The sequence below is a fragment of the Solea senegalensis genome, unplaced genomic scaffold (genome assembly GCF_019176455.1).
Source record: "Solea senegalensis isolate Sse05_10M unplaced genomic scaffold, IFAPA_SoseM_1 scf7180000015441, whole genome shotgun sequence".
NCBI classification, from domain to species: Eukaryota; Metazoa; Chordata; class Actinopteri; order Pleuronectiformes; family Soleidae; genus Solea; species Solea senegalensis.
The window spans coordinates 1-18,139 of NW_025321327.1; the positions used below are offsets into that span (position 1 = coordinate 1).

The 18,139-nt window shown below is 42.8% G+C and overlaps 2 protein-coding genes across 2 annotated transcripts; one reads left to right on the forward strand and one right to left on the reverse strand.

Moving 5' to 3' along the window:
• The first annotated feature begins 151 nt into the window (after positions 1 to 151).
• LOC122762267 (creatine kinase M-type-like) lies at positions 152 to 1,507 on the forward strand. Its single transcript, XM_044017453.1, has 3 exons — positions 152 to 370; positions 1,084 to 1,273; positions 1,347 to 1,507. The coding sequence occupies exons 1-3, from the start codon at positions 203 to 205 to the stop codon at positions 1,505 to 1,507; spliced, it is 519 nt and encodes a 172-aa protein (XP_043873388.1). The 5' UTR covers positions 152 to 202.
• A 2,352-nt stretch (positions 1,508 to 3,859) lies between these two features.
• LOC122762268 (serine/threonine-protein kinase MARK1-like) lies at positions 3,860 to 15,749 on the reverse strand. Its single transcript, XM_044017454.1, has 18 exons — positions 15,471 to 15,749; positions 11,606 to 11,809; positions 11,390 to 11,443; positions 10,799 to 10,847; positions 10,367 to 10,432; positions 10,228 to 10,298; positions 10,041 to 10,097; positions 9,827 to 9,961; positions 9,344 to 9,445; positions 9,093 to 9,212; positions 8,885 to 8,984; positions 8,210 to 8,322; positions 7,565 to 7,706; positions 7,349 to 7,482; positions 7,026 to 7,111; positions 6,700 to 6,849; positions 6,361 to 6,618; positions 3,860 to 5,620 (listed from the first exon to the last, which is right to left on the reverse strand). The coding sequence occupies exons 1-18, from the start codon at positions 15,522 to 15,524 to the stop codon at positions 5,278 to 5,280; spliced, it is 2,238 nt and encodes a 745-aa protein (XP_043873389.1). The 5' UTR covers positions 15,525 to 15,749; the 3' UTR covers positions 3,860 to 5,277.
• Positions 15,750 to 18,139: the final 2,390 nt, after the last annotated feature.

Below are 18,139 nucleotides of genomic sequence, written 5' to 3' on the forward strand. Positions count from 1 at the left end.
AACAGTCTGTAACTGTCTGTAACTGTATGTAACTGTAACTGTCTCTAACAGTCTGTACCTGTCTGTAACTGTAACAGTCTGTAACTGTAACTGTCTGTAACTGTATGTAACAGTCAGCAACAGTCTGTAACTGTGACTGTCTGTAACTGTAACAGTCTGTAACTGTAACTGTTTGTAACTGTAACTGTAACTGTCTGAAAACATGAGGTTGCTGGTTGGATTTCCTCTCATGACTCTCTTGTGCAGGCTGAGTAAAGATGGCCGCCTGGTGGTGTGGCTCAACATGGACGACCACGTCAGACTGGTGACCACACGTGACGACGCTGACGTCGCAGAAGCTTTTAAATGCGTCTGCATCAACCTGCAGAAGGTTTCAATCCACACAATGACTGCATTATGTGATGACATGACAGAGCATGACTGTCCCCTGGTGGCTGGCTGCAGGACATGCTATTAGCTCCACCATTTCAAGATGATCCTGATTGGTCAAGCACATGAAAGGGAGTGACCTCAAAGATTACTCAGTGTGGTTGTTTGTGGTACTGCGGCCTTTTCCAACAGGAAACTGACGTTTGTAAACCACTCACTCTCCCACACCAAACCTCATAGAGAAAACCAGTGATTTTAACATCACACACACAGGAGTGTGTTCAAATGTCTCATTTTTTCAATTCTGTGTTTGAAATTCTTTGTTCAGATTTATGTCAGTGACACAAAGTGACCACACGAGGCAGCAGTAGACCAACAGCTCCTGTGTCCCCACCAGCTAAAATCACACATTTTCTCTATGAGGTTTGGTGTGTGAGAGTGAGTGGTTTACAAACGTCAGTTTCCTGTTCAGAGACTTACGCTGACATGGATTTTACGACACAAGTCTTTTTTAAAGTGGCTAAAAACAGGTTCTCAGCAGAAGGGGGCGCTCACAGCACAGTCAGGTTTGACTTTCTTGTTCAGGTCTTTGTCTTCATAGCCTTGTTTACGGGTTTTAGCTGATGTTCCTTCAGACGCAGTTCAAGCCTCTTCAGGCTGTGAAGGCATCACGACCTTTGACCTTCAGAGGCCTGATTACCTCTGTCTCTGCAGTTGGCGGTGAAGTACGGCGAGCTCAAACACCCGTTCACCTGGAAGCAGCAGCTTGGATGGGTGTCGAGCTCACCAGCCGACGTGGGGACGGGTCTGAGGGTCAGCGTCCACCTCAGACTGAAGCTCCTCCCACAACACACACGCCTGCAGGACGTTCTGAAGAGACTGCGACTCCACATGGACAGAACAGGTACAGACATGGGGACGGACACGTCCTCCTCCGTGTCCAGCCCGCACTCACACATACATGTCTTTTCTCCCAGAATCCTCAGAGGTTTATGTCCTGAGCAACACGGCGACCTTTGGCCCGAGCGAGGTGGAGCTGACGCAGCTGGTGGTGGACGGCGTCAAACTTCTCATCGCCATGGAGAAGAGGCTGGAGGAGGTCAGAGACATCGAGGAGCTCGTACCTGCACAGAAGTAGATCTGGACTGACCAATGAGAGGGGGGGGCGTGTTAATGACATCATCATACAACAGACACTGAGACCTGTGGATCATTTTAAATCATGTTTTTTGATGTTTTCATTTTTATCTGATGTCATGAAAAGTAAAGTTGAGATATTTTGTTGCTGATTTTTGTCTAACTTCCTGTCTGTTAGCATGCTCCGCCTCCTCAACAAGTAGTGTGACCTAATGAGCAGAGAGGACCGCCCCTATGTGGAGTTCTGGCTCCTGATTGGAAGAAATGGAAACGTTTCTCCTTTAAAGTCAAAGAAAAAGAATGTAGATCTGAAAGTGGAGCGAGGTTCACAGTTTGAAGCATGTGAGTGGATGAGGATCCTGAGCGCCCCCTGCCGCTGGAACCCAGCAGTCACACATGACTCAGCTAGTTAAATCTACGTCACATGATCACGTCTTTATCTCACTGTCAGACAGACTTGTCCAACAGGAAACTGAAGCTTGTAAAACACTCACTCTCCCACACCAAAGTCCATAGAGAAAATCAGTGATTTTAGCTGGCGGGGACACAGGAGCTGCTGATCCTCTGCTGTAGATATCGTAGATTTATACTGACGTAGGTGTTTAGTAGCCTCCCTCTTCTCAGCAGCAGGGGGCGCTCACAGCACATTTAGTGCTGATCATGAATCACACTACGCCTTCAACTATAGGATTTCTGAAAGTACATTTCTATGAATTTCAGAAGCATTTCTATTTCTGTGGGAACTGAAACCTGTGAGGAAAAACCTGAACAACTTTTTTCAGCCTTTACATTTGTACCTTTCACAGCTTTGTCTTAAACTCTTGACTCCGGTGGTTTCGTCCACATGGTCTGCAAACGTAGACGTCCTGAAGACAAAAAACAGAAAATGTTTTAGTTTTGAGTCCAGTTTTAGAAAATGTTGTCACCAGTGTTTGTATCTCATGTTAAACGTGAGATGATCGTCCAATCATCAGCTGAGACCACAAACAGCCAAAAACCATTAAATTCAGTGTTCATTTATTTTATTTTATTTAAAATGACTCTATCATCATCATCATCATCACTGCTACACTCGACTATTTCCTGTTGGTGGCGCCAGGTTACCAAGGTCCTGTTTAGAACCTGTGAGCTGAGGCAAACGTTTGTTTCAAGTCAGAGGCTCAGATTTACGTCGTCTTTTCCCAGGACGTGAAGGCAGCATCAGGTCAGTGACCTTTGTCCATCCTGGATTTAAGTACTTCAACATACATGAAGAGTTCAACATGTGAAGAGTTCAACATACATGAACATGAAGAGTTCTACATACATGAAGAGTTCAACATACATGAACATGAAGAGTTCAACATACATGAAGAGTTCAACATGTGAAGGGATCAACATACATGAAGAAGTTCAACATACATGTTCAACATACAATCAACATACATGAAGAGTTCAACATCAACATATGAACATGAAGAAGAAGGATCAACATACATGAAGAGATCAACATACATGAAGAGTTCAACATGTTAAGAGTTCAACATACATGAAGAGTTCAACATACATGAAGAGATCAACATGTGAAGAGTTCAACATACATGAAGAGATCAACATACATGAAGAGTTCAACATGTTAAGAGTTCAACATGTGAAGAGTTCAACATACATGAAGAGATCAACATACATGAAGAGATCAACATGTGAAGAGTTCAACATACATGAAGAGATCAACATACATGAAGAGTTCAACATGTTAAGAGTTCAACATGTCAAGAGTTCAACATGTGAAGAGTTCAACATACATGAAGAGTTCAACATGCATGAAGAGATCAACATGTGAAGAGTTCAACATACATGAAGAGATCAACATGTGAAGAGATCAACATACATGAAGAGTTCAACATACATGAAGAGATCAACATGTTCAACATACATGAAGAAATCAACATGTGAAAAGTTCAACATACATGAAGAGATCAACATGTGATGAGTTCAACATACATGAAGAAATCAACATGTGAAGAGTTCAACATACATGAAGAAATCAACATGTGAAGCGTTCAACATACATGAAGAGATCAACATGTGATGAGTTCAACATACATGAACAGTTAAACACGTGAAAAGTTTAAGTGTGCAGAGTGGATCCTCCGTTCAAACGCAAACAAAAATATAAAAATTAAAAAACCTGAAAAAACCCAAATAAATCTTCTGTTCCAATTTCCTCAGAGGTTTAAACTCGGGATAACGTTTTAATAACGCCTTCAAACTCACTGTAGAACTTGTTTAATGTTAGCATTATAGCTAGGTTTGCTAACTAGCATGCTAATCTTGTAATGACACGAGCAGTGAAGGCCGACCCGAGTTGATATCATTTCCATAGAACTTTAATGTTAGCATTACAGCTACTCCTAACTAGCATGCTAATCTTGTGGTGTTAACAGACATCAGCTGACAGAGCTGCGATTTCACACAAAATCACATCAAAACTACAATTTCAGTGTTCGCAGCGGCCATTTCATAATTGAGAATTCAGGAAACTAATTCAGAAGTTTAGAACTTGAAAGTACAACTACAGGGGGCGCTCCAACGGAAATGTTAGGACAAAAACACAAGAGAAGCACTCACTGATCAGCTGACGTCCACCTTGTTGTTTTAGTTTCCACAGGACATCTGAAGTCAAGTGATTCAGTGGCTAATGTTAGCATTAATGCTAGGTTTAATCAAGTCCATTTGATAAACACATGAGTACAAAACAGCATTCACTGACACCAGCAGGGGGCAGTACTGAGTGTATGAAGTGATGTGCAATAACACTGTTGATGTTCAGAGCAGCTGTCGACTAGGTATTACAACCTCGGTGTGCTACAGTCTAAACTTCCTGCCCTAAAACCAGTTTGAGCCAGTTCTGACTGAGGAAACTGGAAGATTGACAGCAGAGTGATCCTTTAAGTTTAACCAGGTGTGAATGAAAACAGGATTTAATAGATTTAGTATCAGGTTTCAGCATAAACAACAACAGAAAATGAAGCTTTGATCTGACTGAATAAAAAAAGAATAAAAAAAGTAAACATAAACAAAACAACGTAAACAACTCGTAAAAAAATAAAAAATAAAATATTCTGATGTGTCTGAACAAGGACAAGGTTTTCTGAACCAACAGGAAGTCGATTTCATTTCTGCTCAAATTTTATTGCAAAGGTTTTCCCTTCAGCCACCAGGGGGAGTAAGAGTTCGTGCTTCTTCAGGAGGGGTTTGGTTTCGCTGGCGTCAACATTTAGTGACATTAACATTAAATATTAACTGTGTGGAGTATAAGAAGAGTCTGTGGTGCGTTCACACCGAACCCAAAACAAACCTTTTCACGCATCACGCTAATTCAGCCAAGACGTGAAATTCAATCAGTCGCAAAAGTCAATCTGCACTGAGATTCTTCTGAAAACACCAACGTAGCATTAGCTTCAGGAGAGCAGACGCAGGCTATCGATCTACTCCAGATTTGACAAGAATCGACCTTTAGTAGGAGACAATGACTTTGCAGGATTTGCGTCTCCGCCCACAAATCCTGTGTTGTAAGATTGTAAGAGTGGGCAGAAAGAATGAGAGGGTCGGGGCGGGGCAGGAAGTTAGCGAGGAGAATGGACTTTAGCTTACACAGTTAGCTTAGCATTAGCCATAAGTGAGTTTTCACGCGTAAACACAAATGATCGGTCGTTTTTCTTTTTGGTGTGAACGCACCATTCATCTGGAACAGTGCTAAAAACAGAAAATGGCTGCCTTGGTCGTCGTTCACAGCCTGAGCTCGTTGGCTACTTTCGAGGCGATGTTTTTGAAGGCGATGGACGTCCCCGAGATCCTCTTGAAGCGCACGCCGTTGAGTGAGAGGCGGGGCAACTTGCACACCTCCATCTCCCACTGGACCAGACTGTCCTGCCGCGCGTCGCCGTGGACGCAGAACAGCAGGTAGCGCTCGCGCTGCTCATAATCACAGTTGTTGGCGTCCAGAACCCTGCGGATCTCCTTCATCATATCGCCCGGCTCCATGGATGACGTGGTCTTCATGCTCCACGTGAACCGCAACGACCGAGGCTTGGAGTCCCGCCCCTCGTCCTTGGATTCACCCGATAAACTCCTGCAGGAAATAATGCAAAAAAAAAAACATGTCCTCATTCTGCGTCCAATCAGAAAGCTGAGAAATGTCACTCAACCATAGGTGTCCTCATACGAAGAGATGCTATTTCACGACATACGATACGTTTACATGAAGAACTCAAAACACGATTCGACTGGCTAACACCTGAGCTGAACTATTAGCATATAATGCAACAGCCATTCTAGGTTTAGTCTTTTGGACTAAAATGCTATATGTGATAGTTTTAGTCCGGTTTTAGTTAAAAAAAGAAAAAAAGAAAGAAGTATAGTCTTTTAACAAATTCATTTAGGTCATATTTAGGTCCCCCGCTCGTGGTGCACCGCGACTGATCGGCTTTGAAAGACTTGGGGCCCAGACCTTGTCGCTTCCCGGGGCCGCAGATATATGCACTCGCTGCGGCTTCTCCCAGCTGCTATTTAAACACTTTATTCTGTGTCGTTTCTACCACTAGGTGTCACTCAATCAAAACACTAAAATAAAACCTAGTTTGATGACATCAGGAAGCAGCGTGGGATCATCATGGGAGCTGTTGTCAAGTGTATCATCTGCATAGAAGAGAACATTAATGCCTAAAAAAGCTGGAGAATTAGTGTAAACCTTTTTTAACCTACAGGGGGCAGTAGAGCATCACACTGGAGGTTTTAACAGTTTGGTCATTTGAGATCATTTTTATTGTCTTTAAAATCTTTCGTGTTCAATTCGTCATCACTTTCACTGACCTGCGTACGAATTTGGAAGTGATCTTTCCGATGAGTGAGGCCGAGGTGCCGCGGTGTGGCGCGGCGGCGGCGTGCTGTGACAGGCTGGGCGAGGCCGGCGGGCCGTTGTAGGTGGCGGGTCGTCGGTCTCGCAGCTGAGCGCCGTGGAAGGTGGAGCGGGTGGAGGAGCCGCGGGGGAAACGACTCCGGTCCGGCGTTGTGCTGCTGCTGGTGACACTGAAGGCTGAGGGCGAGGAGGGCGGAGCCTGGTGGGCGGAGCTGCGTGGTGGGAAGAGACATTGTTAGCACAGTGTAGAAACATAAGTGTCATTGAAACACCGACAATCGTGAGAAAAGAACCTCTGATACTCGGCGCTGTCGTCGATGGGAGGCAGCACAGACTTCATGGGGTGACCCGACGCCGACATGGACTTCACGTGACGGGGGCGTGAGGAGGAGACGGTCGCCCCAGGTGACGGGGACGGAGATGCCGCAGGAACCTCAGGAAGACTGAAACAGAAACAGACTGTTACTGAGTTACTGTGTGTGTGTGTGTGTGCGAGTGTGTGCGAGTGAGTGTGTGAGTATAATTTTCTCTATAATATTATATTATTATCCAGAAACCTTGAAACTAAAGTTTAGTTTAGTAATGAAGTAACCATGAGAAACGACGAGAGATTCCTCACCTGCTGTCTTTCCCGTTAGGAATCACCACAGAATGGCGTTCAGTGTTCGTCCGCTCGTAAACGTACGTGTTCCTGCGAGTGATGCTCTGCGACACAAACACCAGAGTTACACGGACGTGTTTGTACGTTTACAGTGAGACCTCTAGTGTCAAAGCGGGATGTTGCAACCAAATTAACATTCAAGGATGAGAATTAACTTTGTTGCAATATCCACATTAGACACTCGATGTCATTAAACATGCGAACGCTTTAAAAAATAGCTACAAACATGACCTTTGACCCTGGTTTAAACCTGGCTAGGACCTCGATCTTTGACCTCTCACCCCTGAGGCGGTGGCTGATTTCCTACGGTCTGGAGCTCCCATCGGTGAGGCAGGCTCCGCCCTTCTCTCGCTCTCTACGCTGTTGGCGTGGCAACGCTTGGTGTAGGAGACAGGCGGGGGGATAGAGGGCGCCACTGAGACACGAAGCACAGAGAAGATCGTCAGAGTGACTCAAACCTTTGGGTGAACGACGCGTACGATGTTCCGTAAACTCACCGTGATCGCTGAACCGCCGGTGCTTCTGATTGGCTGCTGCACTGCGAGAGTGGGCGGGACTCTGACTGGAGCCGTTGAAGTCGCTACAGGGTCTTGACCTTTGAACCAGGTTAGTGCTGGACAAAGACTCAGTGCCTTCAAACTGATGGAGAGTCACAGCAGAGGATTGTGGGTAAAACTCGAACTTTAAACCGTTTAAAAATGTAAAGCATTTTCAAGACTGAAATCAGAATCCGAATGTCTGACGTTGTCCAGCAGAGGGCGCTGTGAGCACAGTTTGGCCTTAGAAACACTTCACAGGGACTAAAGCTGACACAAGGACTTTTATTTTGAAAACTGTGAGGCTGTGTTTTAATGTGTATGAACAGAAAATGGTGCTTTTATTTTGAAAACTGCAGGGTTATGTTTAAGGTGTGGACAAACAGTAACGGAGGCTTTTATTTTGAAAACTACACAGTTATGTATACCGTAATTTCTGGACTATAAGCAGCTACTTTTTTTCCCACACTTTGAACCTCACGGCTTAAACAATGACAACTACAACCACACCTGGGTTGCAAGTAGGTGCCACCTGTTGCTAGGCTAGCAGCCCCCCTCCCCAGTTCCAGTCTTTGTGTTACACTAGGCTAACCATGCTAACCACACCTCAGCAGTTTTCCTGCCCAGCAGCAGGTACGTCGCCGTTAGCTCGTTGTACTTCGGACCGTCCAGCGCTTTCATCACTTCCTCCTGCGGGAAACCCATCGTCGCCATTAGCTCTGAAAAGATGCAAAAAACAACAATCACATGTTAGAGCTATGCTAGCAGCTGTTTGACGCTGTGTACTCATTATTAATGTCATACATGAGCTAAACGCCACATGCTAACGTGCACATGTTCCTGACAAACTGACAATTAATGGAGGTAAAGTTAATTGTGGAAACTTCCTTCTAGTGAGACAGATTTTTCATGTTAGGGTAATGACAAATAGCCGCACTAATCTTAATTAGCTTCAGGAGAAGAAGAGGGCGGGGCCAAAACTGAGGGAGGAAGTAGTAGTGCGTTACATTTAAACGAACAGTAAATTAGACTTTTATTGTGAAAACTATTAATAAAAATTTTTTATCTTGGAAGTGGCTCCAACTTCTGAGCGTGTGAGACGAGCTAAGCTTAGCTTAGCATTAGCCACAGATGAGCTTTATATATATAAATATATATATATATACATATATACATATATATATGTATATATATATATATATATATATATATATATATATATATATATATATATATATATATATATATGTGTGTGTGTGTGTCTGTCTGTGTGTGTCTGACCGATGCGTTCCAGGTCGTTAAAGTCCTGCTCCGGTTCAGTAAACGGTTTCAGATCCTCGTTATCGTAGCCGACATTCATCCATCGATCTTTCATGATTTGCTGTGGAGACAAACAGAGGTCAGAGGTGTGTTTGAGGTGTGTGAGCGCCCCCTGCAGCTGAGGACCAGCATGAGACACAGGATGGAGGAGGGGTTTGGCTTTTTTTACCTGCAGGTTTCCTCGTTTCCCAGGGTTCAGGACTAGCAGCTTCTTCAGCAGGTTCTCACAGTCGGTCGACATGTAGAAGGGAATCCGGTACTTTCCTCTGAGGACACGCTCCCTGAGCTCCTGCACACACACACACGCGCACACACACACGCACGCATGCACGCGCACACACACGCACGCACACACACACACACAGAGGTCATTCAGGAACTCGCTCAGCTGCAGTGCTGTTCCTATTATTGTGACCACACCTTCAGGTTCTGTCCGTCAAAGGGCAGCGAGCCGCTGACCAGCGTGTAGAGAATCACACCCAGACTCCACACGTCCACCTCCGGCCCGTCGTACTTCTTCCCCTACAGGATCACAGAAGAACTACATTACCCAGCAGTCCCTGTCCTCTAACACATCTAAAAGAATAACAACTAAAAAGAAATATAACATAAAAATGTGTCTTTTATTTTGAAAGAATAACAACTAAAATAAAAGATAACATAAAAACGTGTATTTTACTATGAAAGAATAACAACTAAAATGAAAGATAACATAAAAAGTGTATTTTATTTTGAAAGAATAGCTACTAAAATAAAAGACATTAAATGTGTATTTTATTTTGAAAGAATAACGACAATAAAATAATTCTATTTAAAAACCTGAACCTGCCGTGAATTGCTTTGACAGGAAGTCGTCACACACCTGTGTGGGCGTGGCGTGGTGGGCGGAGTCTTTGCGCTCACCTGGAAGAGTTCGGGTGCAGCGTATGGAGGAGAACCACAGAACGTGTCTAGTTTGCTGCCGAGCGTGAACTCGTTACTGAAGCCGAAGTCTGCGATTTTTATGTTCATGTCGGCGTCAAGAAGCAGGTTCTCCGCCTGTGATCAACGATCAATAATCAATCATCAGTGATCAGTCATATTGATCTGACATTGTTCAGTGTGTGTGTGTGTGTACCTTGAGGTCTCTGTGTACGATCCTCTTGTGGTGACAGTACTGAACTGCAGACACAATCTGACACAGAAGTTCAGAAAAGAGTGTTAAGAAATTTAAAGAGGAGGAGGAGGAAAAAGAAGAATAAGACCAGGAAGAGGTGGAGAGGAGGAAGGAGGAAGAGAAGGAAGAGGAACTCTCTCTCTCTCACCTGGCGAAACTTGGCTCTGGCCTCTTTCTCCTTCATTCGTCCGTGAGCGACGAGATAATCAAAGACTTCACCTGAAACATTTACATCGTCATCATGTGTTGTGATGACAGTCAGAGGTCATGTGACCTGCTGGCCTTACCTCCGCTGGCGTACTCCATCACCAGGTACAGAGTTTTCTCCGTCTCGATGACCTCAAACAGCTTCACTGGAAAAACAACAGTCATAACATAAAGCACTCACTCTCCTACACCAAAGCCCATAAATAAAATCAGTGATTTTAACACCACAGCACACATCACTGCCTCCATCACAAGTTCAAATGTCTGATTTTGTCACTTCAGTGTTTGAAATCCTTTGTTCAGACTGACCTCAGTGACACAAAGTGACCACATGAGGCAGCAGAGGACAGAGCAGCTTTTGTGTCTCCGCCAGCTAAAATCACTGATTTTCTCACTGAGGTTTGGTGTGGGAGAGTGAGTGGTTATGTTTTTATTTCATGATAACTTGAACACTCTCCTCATCCTCCTGAGGAAGAACAGGAGGATGAGGAGGAGAAGAGGAAGAGACTCACCAATGTTTGGGTGGTTCAGGATCTTCATCACACTGACTTCTCTAAAGAGCTGAAAACAAAGTGAATCAGTGAAGTTTGAATGTTTCATTGTTTTCTAACAGTCTTTGTGCTAAGCTAGGCTAACATGATCCCACTTTACTGTTTACTGTTAAGTTTGTCTAACAGTTCCCCACCAGTTACAAGCTACTAAGCTAGGCTAACAGTTTAAAATCTGTCTTTGTGCTAAACTAGGATAACAGCCCCTCCCCCAGCTTACACTCTTTGTGCTCAGCTAGGCTAACAGTTTCCTTACTAGCTTTTAAGCTAGGCTAACAGCATCACACTGCTTCTGCTCTTTAAACTAGGCTAACAGGCTAAGTTTCCACTGTTAACTATTTTTGTGCTAAGCTAAGCTAACCATGTCCTGAACCTTCAGCGTGTCTGTATTGGACACCTTTGTCTCTGGAGGACAGAGACGAGGATAAATGTGTCACACATCTGTCCCTGATTGGCTCAGACAGAACTGCATCATGAGCCACGAGGAGAGATAATCCCACCCACTTTTTAAAAAAGTGACTGCAGTGATGGAGGTGAGAGGTCAGGGGGCGGTACCTTCTGTAGACTTGTCGGGTTCAGCTGCGTTTTGTCAATGATTTTGATGGCGACCTGAAAAGAAACATAAAAATAATATTATTATATTATATTATTCATTTCATTTATTACTTTTACATTTGATGGACATTTGACATCATCACAATCCTCATGAGAACATACACACATTTGGCCTTGGCTCCACCCCTTTCGGGGTGTGGCTTGACCTGTCCTCACCTCTCGGCCAGTCAGCGTGTGACGTGCCAGCTTCACTTTGGCGAAGTTTCCTTTGCCGATGGTTTTCATCAGACGATAGTTACCGACGTGCGGCTGCTCGTCAGCAAGCGACATCGTGGAGCTGCGAGACGGCGCCACCACCTGGCGACTCGAAAGTTTGGTGGGTGGAGCCGGCGGAGTGGGGAGTCCATCTGAACACTTTAGCTGCGGGAGACACGTTAATGTCAACAATGTAACGAGTCATGCGATTTACGCTGGTCAACCCTGACCCCTGAGGACAATATCTGTGCTAAGCTAGGCTAACAAATCCCACTGTTTACTGGCCGTTAAGCTAAGCTAATGGTTACCAATGCCAAAAAGACTATATGCTAAGCTGGACTAACATTATCCCACTACTTGATGGCTGCTAGGCTATGCTAAAGGTTACCCATGCTAAAAGACTTTATGCTATGCTAGGCTAACAATATGCTAACAGTGTCCTAAAATGAACAAATAATAATTTGTGTTTGCAGATGTTACACATCTCCCTTTTAAAATGTTTGTGCTAAGCTAGGCTAACAATTTCCCAGTCTTTGAGCTACACTGCTAACAGGATCCTGCTACTTACTGCCTTTTAAGCTAGGCTTAGCCTAGCCATATGGCTAGCCTGATATACGTTTGTGTGATGAACGCAGCATTAGTAAACAAAAACAACAACAACAACAACAACAAAAACAACAAGAACCTGATACTGACAATCTGAAAATGGGCGTGTTGCCACCTAGTGTAGTGGAATCAGACTGACTACATAGTGTTTGTATACTGAGACAGAAGTAAATGCAGAAGTTGTACCTGAGGGTGTGTGTGTGTACAAAAGCACGACAGTAACATTAACCATTAACAGAGCAGTGTATTGTTGTGTGTGTGTGTGTAACGGTAGAAGCTTCAAACTCTGTCAGACTGGTTTCTCTCAGCTCCAGTTCCTCTGAACCCCACACACACACACACACACAGCACACACACGCGCACACACACACACACACGTTCGACGTAGTGAGGACAGTTTTAGTGAGGAGACTTAGTGAGGACAGTGTTAGTGAGGACTGTGACATTCTTTTTTTTACAGTTATTGAAATAAGTTTGTGAATGTGTGTCACATCCTGACAGGAAGTTTACGAATCTTGATTGCTTTCACACATACATCAGCAGGTTCACTCAGGTCAGAGGTCAAAGGTCATGACCCAGTGGGGCCTGAGTGTCAGGCTGTAACTCTGTGTGTCTTCACCAGGAGGGAGAATCCTATGGTAAACTTCAGCGTTGCCATGGTGACACAAAAACACCTCCAGCTGATTTTCACAGTTCAGACAAGACAAGAGTTAAGACAAAAAAACTGCAGAGTCATGACCCAGTGACCCAGCGCAAGACCACACCCACTCCTCACCCACTCTTTTAACCAAATCTAAGTTTGTAGACTCTTATTTCCAGGAAGTCGGAGTTGACTTCCGTGACCTCCGTGACCTCCGTCACCTCCGTGACCTCCGTGACCTGGATTTTCACCACAAACTGTAGCAGGATTGTAAAAAAACAACAACCCTGTTCAACCCTGTTCTGCTTCAGTCCTGTTTCTGTAGCCATTGTGTGTACAGTCGAAACAGTTACAGTTTTTACAGTCATTACAATTGTTCGTCATTACAGTCGGCAGTTACAGTTGTTACAGTCGGCACAGTCGTTACAATCGAAACAGGTGTTACAGTTAAAGTTGGCGCAGTCAGAGCAGTCGGCGCAGTTGTTAGAGTCGAAATAGTTGTTACTGTTGTTGCAGTTGTTACAGTCATTGCAGTTGTTTGTCATTACAGTTGTTACAGTCGGCACAGTTACAGCTGTTACAGTCGGCACAGTTACAGTTGTTACAGTCGTTACTATTGTTACAGTCAGAAAAGTCGTTACAGTTGGTATACTTGGTACAGTCGACACAGTCGTTAGTTGTTATAGTTGTTACAGTTGTTACAGTCGATAAAGTTAAGTGATCTTTGTGACTGTGTCTGAGTCTCTGGCTCTGCTGTGTATTTTGTGAAGCTGCTGAAAGTCAGAAATGTTTGACATTAAAATCTTTGTCTCCACACAGAGACAAAGCTGCAGACGCGCTGCTAACATTAGCATCACAACATGATTACACAGCGTTCTTCATCCATCAGACCACTGTGTGTGTTCTGTGACGCGGCAGCAGGTGGACGGAACGTCCTCCTGTCTCGTCCTCTGTCCAAATGAAATGTCAAACATTAACAGGTGTTCTGACCCGAGGGGACAAAGATGTGATCTTCATCTTCAGCTCAGTTCTGATCTTGAATTTCAATCCAACAAAATGTTACTGCAAAGACACGACCTGAAGGTCAAACTTCCTGAACCTAACGCTGTCTTCACCACAACAACAAGACAGATATCAAACATCAAATAAAAATGATTATTCTTATTCTTATTATTAATAATAACAACTAGAGGAAGAAAACACCAAGTTTCCAGATCAACCAGTCAAATCTGTTCTGTTGGTTGTTAAGTTTTTCTGCTCACAAACAAACAAACACAATCATAACCTTTATTTATCTATGGTTTACCCACAGACGAGTCGTGGAGAGATTTTATTTCAGTCCCCAAACAGATTTGCTAAATTTTCCCAACTTTTTTTATAAAGATTTATGCGACTATGTTTTAAATAACATTTGTTTTGTGTCTCTTTGTCGTTGTTTTGTCCAAATCACAAAATAAAATGTAACAAAATGACGAGTTTATAAGTTTACATCTTTAACCACTGACATCATTTTATGTTTGGTAAGTTTATTTAAACTTTATTTTTTACGCATGTCAATTAAAACATACACATATAAATCTTAAGTAAAAACACGACTAAACTAAAAAGATTGGAAAAAAATTGGGTTTGGGGACCCAAAAAAACATCTCCCACAACCCATTTGTGGGTCCCTGACCCAGTGTTTGGGAACCACAGATCTGTGTCATGTGCTTATTGACATAAAATTCTAATTCAACACTCGATTAAAAGAACATGTTGTGTGAGGCCACTGTGACCTTGACCTTTGACTTCCACAAATCTAACAACACTTCTGAGTCTCAAGATGGACACAAACACATGTGACCTTTGACCTTCAACTGACAGAATGAATTTTTTTTTTAAAAACCTGCCCAAGATGTTGCTGAAAAGAAAATCATGCAAACATTTTGCTAAAATGTTTACGTAAACAAATATATGACGAGGACAGGCAGGGGGCGCCACCTGTTTCTCATTGTGAATCAAACAGCAAACACAAATAAACAAGACATTTAAGGTTTGGGTTAAAAACCACCCCCCTCCTCGTGTCCTCTGGACAAAGCTCCACCCCTAAAACACAGGAACTTGTGTTTTTGTTCAGTTTTGTCACTTTTTTCAAAATAAGAGCATTTTAGTAATGTTTTTCCGTAACAAAAATATGACTGTTTTTAGGTTACTAACTAAATACTGTCAGCGTCTAGGGGCGTGGCTTTGGCTGGAGGCGGAGCTTTGACTAGGGGGCGTATGAGTTGTAGCCTGTCCAAACTTACTGACCTGAGCTTTAAAGTTTAAACATTAACTAAATAATTAAATCAAACTTTACCACTGATAAAACTGCAGTAAAACAATAATTTGAATAGGGTGAATTGAAAATAACTCAATATTATTATCAACTAACAACAATATTCAAAAATAAAACAAGACAATATTCACAAAATCATCAAAATGCCATTAAGACTGATTGATCAATAATCAGTTGTTCCAGAAGTGAAGCGGATTAAAAAAACTATTCACAAACAAACAAACAAAGTCAGGTCATAAATCAATAATCAATAATCTCCTCACCACCGGCGTCTGCTCGGACTCGCTGACCGGGGTCAGAGGCTTCCTGCCGGACATGTTCCCGCCGCTGCTCCGCTGCTTCTGCTCCGCTCAGGCCGGAACAAGCTGCTCCTCCTCCGGCTGCTGCTGCTGCATCTCCCCGGGAAACAGGCCGCCGGAGCCGGCGACGGAGAGAGGGAGGACCGGGGCGGAAGGAGCAGGGAGGAAGGACCGGGGAGGAAGGACCGGGGCGGCGGCCGCTGCGGGAGGGAAGGAAGGAAGGAAAGAGGGCAGGAAGTAAGGAAGGAAGGAAGGACGGAAGGAGGAAAGTAAGGCCCGGTGTTTGTATCGGTGAGAGAGAGAAAAAGAGAGAGGGGAGGAGTTAAAGAAAGCTCCACCTCCTCCTGCAGCTTCAAACAGCAGCAGCTCTGCGGATCCACACACACACTTTCATGACGTCACAGCCTCCGTCATCTTCATCGTGTAAAAATATCCCAGGATCCTCAGCTGCTTCCACACACGCCCTTAACGATGACTCAGTCTTTTATTTTGTAGGTCTGTGTCAGTCCTTTATATTTTGTCAGACTTTTATTTTGTAAAGATGGATTTGATAAAACTAGGTAGGTCTTTTAATTTGTAGGAACGTTAAATCTATATTGTATGTGATGTGTATTTCATCAGACTTTTATTTTGTTAGACACATTTGATTTAACTTTTGCATTGTAGGACTTTTACTTTTTTGTTGGACTCTAATATCTTTACAGTGGGATTTGTATTTCCTGTCTTTTATTTTTTAAAGGTTGGAAAGACATAATAATCAGATTAAATCATGTGGGGTATTCTGATCAGAATAACCATATATGGTCATGTGAGGTATTCTGATCAGAATAATCAGATTAGTCATGTGAGGTATTCTGATCAGAATAATCAATAATCAGATTAAGTCACGTGGGATATTCTGAGCAGAATAATCAATAATCAGATTAAATCATGTGGGGTATTCTGATCAGAATAATCGATTAATCTCTATGAACATTAAAACATCTGAATCAGATTATTGGTTTCCATGGAAACAGTGACTGCTTCTGTGTCGTCATGGTGTAGCATAAATGCTGAGTCAGATTCAGAGTGTGAGAGAACACATCTAATAACGCTTCACTCTTCTGCCCCCAAGAGGAAACACATAGTTACTACACACACACAAACATGATGCTCGAGAGCTTTCTTCCCGTTTTTCTCTCTACTGACCCCTAGTCTCATTATAAACAGACACACACATATTTGTATAGCATTATAGTGAGGACATTCATTGACATAATGCAATCCCTAGCCCCTTACCCTAACCATCACAACTAAGTGCTTAACCCCTAACCTTTACCTAAACCCAATTCTAACCCTAACACTAGGTCCTAACCCTGAAAAATATTTTTTAAGGGTGTCAGAATGTGAGGACCAGCTAAAATGTCCTCACTCCCTTGGGTATATAAGTTGTTTGGTAGACACACACGTTCAATCTGCGTTGCTTTCGATCTTGTTAGCATCTTTTGTCCCCGTTTGTTCGTGTTGCTCCCGATCTCGTCATCGTTTGTGCTGTTTGACGACAAAGACGACGAGTAATGTCGGAGAGAGAGACTAGTTTTACCTACAAGTAAAAAAAAAAACCCAACCTTGTTAGCTCCCGTTTTCTTTCCACTGAACACATAAAAGTTACATTTTTATAATTATTTCTATTCACTTTATTTCTAGGAATTTCAGTAAAGAAGTTCTTCCAATTATTTTTATTTCTCGATCACTTCCAGTGGGATTAATAATCTGGTTTGAATTAAACTGTAAATGTGTTAAAGATCTTCTGTATTTTGACATTTAAATTTCCAACTTTAATCATTTTGGGATTGAAGTCAATAAAGATTTTTCCAAATAAATAATCTCATTTTAATCTGCACATGAAAAAAAGCGTGACACGTGTGTGTGTGTTGTACGAGTTCCGCTTTAATACTGTACTGAAAAATAAATTAAGGAAAATAACTTTAAAATGAAACAAAAAAAAAAAATCCAGATTATAAACATTCTTTGCCAGCGGGGAGGGGTTTGCTCATGTCTTGATTAAAATTTACAAATATATTTATTATAAAAAAAGGAATTTTATTGGACATATGCACAAACGTCAAAGCATTCGTTTACAACCAGAAACAACGCAACGTCGCTCGCCCGTCTTCTCGCTAAAAAAGATTCTAGAAAAATTTATATTTATATATGTATAGATTCATACACATGCCCTGTGTGTGTGTGTGTGTGTGTGTGTGTGTGTGTGAGGCTGTACAAAACTCAACTGTACAAAAACAAAAAGCACATGATGATGGAACCGTGACCTCTGACCTCTCAAACAGAGGTGGAGCTCAGGAATGATTTTGGCTTGACCTTTAAAAAAAACAAAAAGTGAAAAGCAGACGCTGCCTCCTAGTGTTCATATGACAAACTACTGTCAACCGTTTTCTCTCTTTTAGTGTTTTCACTGAACAACTTCCTGGTGATTTTTTTTTTTAAAAAAAGGAGGTGGGGCTTCAGGCGTGAAGACGACAAGGAGGATGAGGAATGTTGGAGAGAGAGAGGGGGACTAGAGTTTTAACAGATGAACTTTATCTACAAGTTAAAAAAGCTTTTATTCTGAAAAAGGCTGTGAAATTAACAGGATA